This window comes from Cicer arietinum, chromosome 1 (genome assembly GCF_000331145.2).
Source record: "Cicer arietinum cultivar CDC Frontier isolate Library 1 chromosome 1, Cicar.CDCFrontier_v2.0, whole genome shotgun sequence".
In the NCBI taxonomy this organism is placed as follows: Eukaryota; Viridiplantae; Streptophyta; class Magnoliopsida; order Fabales; family Fabaceae; genus Cicer; species Cicer arietinum.
This window is the reverse complement of record NC_021160.2, coordinates 52,136,863-52,145,683: the sequence shown is the minus strand read 5'-3', so window position 1 is coordinate 52,145,683 and position 8,821 is coordinate 52,136,863. Positions and strand designations below refer to the sequence as shown.

At 27.0% G+C, this 8,821-nt stretch overlaps 1 protein-coding gene and 1 non-coding gene across 2 annotated transcripts in view; one reads left to right on the top strand and one right to left on the bottom strand.

The window, feature by feature from the left end:
- LOC101508488 (serine/threonine-protein kinase-like protein ACR4) overlaps positions 1-2,258 on the bottom strand; it is a 3,777-nt gene extending 1,519 nt beyond the window's left edge. Inside the window, 1 exon segment of the mRNA XM_012714776.3 lies at positions 3-2,258. Coding sequence (XP_012570230.2) covers positions 3-1,601 — 1,599 coding nt within the window. The 5' untranslated portion in view covers positions 1,602-2,258.
- Positions 2,259-6,736: 4,478 nt separating this feature from the next.
- On the top strand, positions 6,737-6,818 carry TRNAS-GCU (transfer RNA serine (anticodon GCU)). The gene has a single exon. It is a non-coding gene; the product is annotated as a tRNA-Ser (tRNA).
- The last annotated feature ends 2,003 nt before the right edge of the window (positions 6,819-8,821 follow it).

The following is an 8,821-nucleotide window of genomic DNA, read 5'->3' as shown; positions in this document are numbered from 1 at the left end:
CCTACAATTGATTCATCTTTGAATCCATCGGTCGCTCTTTCGAGTTCCTCGTAGGTGAACATCTGAGCCCTCCTTAATTTGAACTCCTCCATGTCCGGCCGAATCTTTCCGTTCTCCTTTTGAGCCGAAGAACTAACATTAATCTTCTTCGTCTTCGAGTTTGAACACTCACAACCTCTCAGCTTGTGACGAACGTACATAACCGCGGTTATAGACACAACACTGATTAAGAAAACAGCAAATGCTATCTCAGCAAAAACAACTGGTAACTGCATAGACCAAAACCTTTCATTTTTCTTCCTAACATCATTGGAATAAGAAGAAGAAGAGGTTGAACAATTGGAGAAGCACTCAGGTGAAGAACAAACAGAACAATTATATTCACACAATATATCAGATTTCAAATTGCATACACTTTTCTGATACATTTCAGATGGACAAACACTACTACATGGAATGCAAAGATGAGAATTTGGAAACTTGCAAACACTATTACCCTTTTGTTCATCAATTTCATAGTAACCAGGAGGACAAGGTGTAAACCAACACTTTCTTGGTGAAACAGCCAAAGGAAGTGAAATTGGAAATCCAACACCCCAACAAATAGGTTCAAGAGATTTTGAAGCAAGTATTCCACATGTAAAATAATTACCAGCTGCAATTTCAAACACTTTAATCCCTTTAGGAACTTGTGTGCTTGTTTTCAAAGTTAACCCCCAACAAATCACACCATGATCATAGCTTTTAATACCACAAGCATGAAACTTTCCTCCAACAACAGAAAGCATAGCATCCTTTGGAGCCAACTCAACATTCCCTTGTTGTCCTTTTCTTGAACCTATCAATGAAATCTCTTCCTCTATTTCCAAACTCCTCCCCCAACAAACACTTCTAGAATTCACACCTTCCATGATTCCACAAACATGATACCCTCCACAAGAGATTTTCTGAAACCTCGTCCCTTGTGGAATCAAACTAATAACTTGACTACTAGCTTCATCATCACCCCAACAAAAGACGGTCCTATTCTGCGAAAAAAGACCACAATTGAACTCAGAACCTGCTGAAATAGATTGAATCTGTCCATCAAACACAAAATTCTTTGTCATGTTGTAACCCCAACAATCAACAAAAGAACTGTTTCTATATCTTCCTGTCAAAGGTTTTCTCAAACCACAAACATGATAATCACCAGCACTGATTTCTAAGTACTGTGCTTCCTTAACCATAGGTTGTGGCACACCCATTTCAATATAGCTACTACTACCCCAACAATAAGGTTGATTTGAACTCATTAGAAGACCACAAACAAATCCATCACCAGCAGTTAAACCAATGAATGGAAAATGAGCTGGTGTCCCATAAATTATGGCTGAGTTCAATCCATAACATGTCACAGTGTGAGATCCATCTGATTTCAAACCACAGAAAGCAGAACCTTTCTCTCCATATGAGACAGCAATTGATGACATGGAACCAAGACTCGAAACTTGTGAACAAAATAACATTGAAAAAACAACAATCTCAAATAGTATAATAATCCCAAACCATGGTTTCATATTCAAAAGGTAGGTTGAGAATTGTTTTACTGACAACCCCATGATACCTTAGCCACTCAAAAACTATATTTTATAGCTAAAGGTTGAATTTTTACCAACAAAACAATGTTGGTTGGAACTAAGACACAACATGTATAGATTTTTGGCTTTCTTTCACCTTTTCTTGATTACTCAGCAAGAAACATGACTTGTACTTTGTTGTTTAAAGAGTTCATAACAAAAAGTGTGATTTTTTTTTTTCACAATTTTTCAAGGAAAACTAGTAATGTAGAAGAAGAGGACTTACAAAAATAATGGGGGGTGTAAAAGTAAAATAGTTAAGCCAAATAAGAAAATCTTCATTGAAGAGTTTCAAGGCAAAAAGCAAGAAACTTCAATGGATCTTTTGTCCACTTTGGATGATGAAAAGAGAAAGTTCCAAGCTTGTTGGTGATTTAGCTTGCTAGAGAGTTAAACAAACTTACCAAGAAGAAAAACCAGCTTCAAAAAGTGATTTTTTTTCAAGTGTCTTTTAGCTTGTAAAGAAACTCACATTTTGTAAAAGTTGGTTGAAACTAGAAACTAGAAACTCTTGTTGCACCATATTTTTTTTTGGAGTTTGAGATTTGAGTTGCTAGAAGAGGAAAGTAAAGAAAGGATTGTTGAAGGATGATGGTGTTGCCGGCAAAGGACAGAGAGTGAGTGAAGGATGCAATAAATGAGTTAAAACTGCTAGTTATGAAAATGAGCAAAGTTTAGGTGGAAGCATTAAATGTGAAAGTTATTGCTATTTGATGTTTTCATGCCTGGATTACTGCACTACCAATTTTTTACTTTCATCAAGAGAGGTATATTTGTTTCTATATTTTTTCAGCTATCAGAACAAATACATTTTCATCCCTATACTCTTTATTTTCTTGGGTTGGTTTGTAGTTAATGGAGTTTCTTTTCTCACCATACTTTTTCACTTTTTAACATAAACTTTCTAATTCTGTGACTCTTTTTACTCACTTCTTTCTTATACTACTATGTTTTCTATGAAAAATGTAAAGTCAGAATTATTGAGTTTTATTTATTTTTTTTATTAAAAAAATTTATTTATTCAAATTGGTTGAATACAATGATTATATCGTTATATTTGATGATCATCGTATTTATTTCAACAACAAATTATATCATCATCTTGTGATAATAAAATATACATCTAGAATAAGATTTAAAAAAATACACACTTATAATATCTAAATCACATTAAATATAGACATCTTTTCACTTATCACGTGTCAATTTTACGATTAATTATACGTAGATTTATGATATAAATATAAATAAATTTTGCAAAAACATATATCCATATTTTATCATAATTATTGTATCATATTTATAAAAAATTTACTTTTTCAATTTATTTTTAACAAGTTTTTTAAAGATTTCTCTGACTAATTTAGGAAATCAATAAATTTTATTGTTTTTGACAAAATTAATAGTCTTTTTTTTACCATATCAATCATTTTCGATTATGCCATTAATACTTTTCTAACTGTATTAATTATTTTGAGTAGTTAAGCATGCAATAAGTAAAAACAAAAACGATTATTGTAGATTTGAATTTTGAAAATGACACATTAATATAGTAATACAAGACTTCTAAAAAGTTGTTGTGGTAAGAAAACAGAAGAAGTAAATTATTATAATAAAATGATATGCTTGTATACATATCAAGGGTTTTTATTTCTTATTATTATATTTTATTTTACATTTCTTTTGGATTCTTATATTATGAGTTGCTTGCAAGAATTGAAGTTTTTACTAAAATTAACAACCCTTCTCTCAAATAATATTTACATATATATATATAGAAAGACATGCAATCTTATTAAGCTAGCATGACATGCATGAGTTAGTTGAGGTTGAGAGTAATAGTGTATATATACTTCCAAAACAAAGAAAGTTTATTTAAGTGAAGAAACATAAACCAAAATAGGGAAGAGAAAACAAGTAGCAATGAAAAGTATAATTGCATGCTTTACATGTCATATTGGCAATTACTCTTGTGTATATATAGTTTGACTTTTGACAATATGGTTTTCATTGTGTCTCTCCCTAGAGAGAGTGATTGAAACACTTTTGCCTCATTAGTTTATAGGCTATAGTTTCCTAACTCACGTTGAAACGCTAATTATAGCAAAATTCACTCTTTATCACAATTCATCATAGAAAATAACGCACATTTACCATGACTTTAAGAATTGTGGGCCCTTATTTAATAATAAATTAATTTTGTAAATTGGGTTAACTAACCAATTCGAGGTTACCATCTTCTCTATTTTTATTTTACAAAATAATAACAGAAAGAAAAGAAAAGAAGATAGAAGATAGAAAATAGAAAGTAGAAAGGATTCTCCATTTTAAATAAGTATATTTTTTTAATGTATTTAAATATTGATGTTGTTGGATCTTAAAATGTCAGTTTAATGATAAATGTTTAATATTGTCATTTAGACAGATTTATAATCTCATTTGGGATAATTGTAAAATAGTATGAAATATTATTGTTATTAATAATATTTTTTTTCTCCTAATTTTTTGTATTTTAAATTTTAATCATCATTTTAAGACAGTAAACAACTCATTATAAAAAAGTGTATTCTTATGAGTATATTTAAGGATTCCACAAATATGAAACATATTTTGAAAAAAAATTAAATTCACAATTTTTAATATAAAATATATATCTTTAATCCAACGACTAAAGTCATAATAGGACAAAAGTCATAATCGCACGTATTAACATTTTCCATATTTAAATTAGTTAGCTCGTTGGTTGGTTATAATTTATGAGTAAACCATTGCTCCACACTGAGAATTTATATTAAAAGCAATTAAATTAATTGAAAAATATTGTGTTAAATAAATATATCATAACTATTTATAGAGTTTATAAATAATTAAATACTTACGAAATACTCTATCTGACTCAAAATATAAGAAAAAAAATTAAATATATTTAATCTAAATTTACTAACAATCATTTACTAATTAAACTTAATTGATTAATGAATTTCAATTAAAAATTAATTATATGAGAGAAAAAATTTAATTGTTAATTAAAATAATTTTTAATCATATTTTACTTACTTTCTTGAAATTCTATTATATCGAAAACCAAAAAATTAAATATAAAATATATACTTTGTTTGAATTTTATTAAACTATTAAGTACTTAAATTCTGAAATATATCACTCACTCTTGCTATGTAAAGTAAGTAAAATATTAAGTATTTCAGTAAAACAGTACAAATATTTCATATCTCAATGTTTTCTAATAAATACTTATTTGATATTCTCCGACATATTTCTTATTCTTGTGATCCTAATTTAAAATAAAGTACTATTGCTACCTCCATTTTTTACTTTTTTAGGGAAAATAAAACACAATAAGAAGAAGAAAAAAAAACTACTAACGAGGACAAATAATGTCTAAGGCACCAACAATTAAAATATGAGTGAGTTGAAGACGACTATGTCAACATTTTAGAGAAACATTTGAGATAGTATTTGCCTTAACTTGTCTATTTTATGAAATAGTTTCTAAATTTTTAACTTTTTAAACATTTTTTATCAAATTTTCTTAATTACCGCACACTTATTTAGTAACTAGTATTGTGATAGAAAAATAAATTAATCATCTCCTAAATGAAAAATTTGGAAAAACAATACAAATATAAGGATAAATGTAGTAGATAGTTTTCTCTACAACTTTTTTATCTTCATAATTTAGTCAACATGCATAGTTTTATATTTAAGGATATGTAGTAGTTTATAAAATATAAGAATAATATATAAATATTCTTTGATGTAATTTAGATAAGCATTTTTTTTAGTCAAATTAAGATAAGCATGTGTTGCCCTTCCATTCTTCCTCGAGCCCACAAATTTATTAGTTTGCCAAGAAGAAGGGGTTGATTAAGAATCATGCAAAGCAAGGATTTGTAACGTAGCCAAGGGTAGAAGTGTGTAACAATTGAAGTAAAATTGGTGAGTCTAAACTATATGTCGGATTTAGAAAGAAATAAAAATAAAAATAATTGTACTGTCTATTTTTTTTTAAATGTGAAAATTACAAAATTACACAGCTACTTATAAGTAATTCCTCTCTTGGAGTTAGAGGTGCATTTGATTTACAAAATGTTAGACCGAATATTACAAAATTAATTGTTTCTTAAATTTGATTCAATATAATGAATGACGAACAAGAGACATACATCTAAAAAAAATTATCCCTCAATAAACAAGGAGACAAATGAAACATTAATTAACTAATTATCACTATTATTGTCTCTAAATATAGAACTCTTAAACAAAACACTAATTTTTTTAAACAAAATCACAAGAGCTTTTTTTTTTAAATAAAAGGTTAACGAGGTATAAAAGTATTACAAATTACGAGAATAAAAGAAAATTATAGTAGTCTTTGCTAAATAATTAATAAAAAATCATTTGGTCCCTACAAAAGAAATTGTTCATAAATAACTTATTTTTTAGTAAATCACTCATTTTTTCTTTTATACCAATCAAACAGTCGCCATCTACAAAAAATATATCATTATAACTATGAATTAAATAGTATGGATTTATTATTTAATTCATCTCTCCAACTTTTTGGATATATTATAGATTTTTTAAATTTATAATTTTTTAAAATTTTGAGTATTAAACTCGTCATATTTTCAACTGCGGATCTTTTGTAACCATTAATTTTTTTAAAAACAACTGAATTTGTCATGAATTTTTAAAAAAATGGCCAGTTATTGTTGATATATTTAATTGAATAATTTTGTCATATATTTACTTTGTTAAAATGTTAGAAAAGAAAAAGAAAAACAAATTATATATTAAAAAAGAAATCATTAGAGATTTGTCCTTCTTTAAAAAAATAATTCAAACCATAATAGTGTTATTTTTTTAATGATAATTCCTAAAGCATCTCAATAGAGTACTAAATATTTTCTGACGGAATAACTTACTTAATGCTAAGATTTTGATTGAACGCGTATGTTTGAATTGGGTTACAGAGAAATTAATAAAAAAATTCATGTCAGTAAATATAGTTCATATTAGATTAAAAAGATTTACCCTGCAAATTAAGGTTTGTGTGAAAGAGTTATTAGGCTTTGTGCGACACCGTATAACAAGTCGTCGCTTTGGCCGAGTGGTTAAGGCGTGTGCCTGCTAAGTACATGGGGTTTCCCCGCGAGAGTTCGAATCTCTCAGGCGACGAATCTTGTATTTTTTGTAACAAAATTACGTGAGGAGTAAAGCTAAAAATTAAGTTCAATTTCCCCACTTCATTTTTTAATTTTTGTTTTAATTTTAAGTTAACTCATAGTTTTTTTTCTTCTAATTTTATTGATATTTTGTGGTTATTTTTGAGATATTATAAAAATCTCCCTTTTAAAAACTCTTTTTTTTTTATTGATTTTTTCAGTTATTTTTAAGATATTATAAAAATCTCCATTATAAAAACTTAATTTTTTTAACAAAAGATAACTAAAATATATTTTTAAGTTTGTACTGCTTAAAAATTTATTTTTAATTAAATAATTTTAAATTTTAGGATAAGAGGTTCTTATAATATTTTAAATATTTATAAAAAAAGATCATTTAAATATTTAAAAAGTACATATGAATTAATTCAAAAGAATGGTCCAAAAATAAAATCAGAAATATTTAAGAACTAAAAAGTTATGTTCTTTTTAGTAGTCAAAATCAAAATTTTATAAGAATAAAAAGTTATTTAATTATTTGTTTTTAATAATTTAAATGAAAAAAAAAAAAAAAACCAAGTCCAGCTCACCATGGTAGTGTTATTAGTTGGTCGAGTGTGGAACTAGAGACAAGACATGTTCCCTAACACAGTCTGGTAGTCATTTAATTTAATTTAATTTGTAATTAACTCATAGTAATGACCATACTTGTCTCTTGTATGAGAGCAACCTAAAGTGGCAAAGAAAATACAAAACGCGCTAGTGTTTTTTACATGTTTGTGATATGATAGAAGAATGATATGATAAAATAAAAATAAAAATAAAAATAAAAATAAAATGAAATATGAATTACTGTAGAGAAATTAGAGGTAAATTATATTATTTGAGTTTGGAGATGTCTGACAACTGACACAACTCCTTGGATTTTGCAGAAAACTTCAAACTTGTAAATATGTTATATGAATTCAAAAGCTTAATTTATTATTTAATTATTGATTAAATTATTTATTTAATTTAATAATATATAATTATATTTACATGAAGAAAAAAAGTATATCAATATGTGATTTTTTATTCTTTTTAAATATATATTGATTAAGTCTTTTTTACTTTGCAGTGTGACATTATTCTCCCATTTTAAATTTTAATTCAGCAAAAAAATTGTCATTTATTTATTTTATCTTTTTATGCAGATACATAAATTATATAAAATTTAATTAATAAAAAGTACAGTAATAAAATATAGTGTTTTGAACTAATATTGTGCATAACATAAACAATGATGAGAAGAGAAAGAGATGACACGTGTCAGGAGAAGCAAAGACGCGCAAACAGCCGTTGAGGAAATCCAAAGTGTATGGAATCATGCCGGCCGGCCATTTGCGGGTTCCACTCTCCAACGGTTCTTTAGATCCCTTATCAACGGTCACACAAAATGCTTCTTTTTTTTATATATTCATATTCATTTATCTACATTATATTGTCCATTTCAACACTAAACAAATTGCTTAAAAATTTAGCTCTTCAAGTACACGCTTCATCATTTTTTATTATTATTAAAAAAAAATAGATCAATTGAATTTCAGAAACTTATCATACTCAATGTTATATTTCAAGATTTAAAAAGCACTTACTTACAGGTCAGTCACAAAGAAATCACATCTGCAGCGGGAATTGAACAAAAATATTACTCTAAAATAATTTTACATTAATAAAATAGGTCTATTAAACTCATAATTTTAATTAAGTGTATTTGTATTAGCTTTTCGTTATTATCACGTTAGTCCAGTAAGGTAAAACTGAATAGCAAATTAAAACAGTTTATTTAATGATTAGTATAGCAAGAAAATAAAGAGTAGACCCCTTCAGACACGAGAGTCAGCTAGGCAGAGACTGGTTGGCATAGAATTCTTTTATTGTTTTCAATACTTCCAATACGGTATTTATACATTATTTATTTATTGACTAAGTACTCTATCTAGTATTATTATTATTTGTAACATTATTTATTTATAT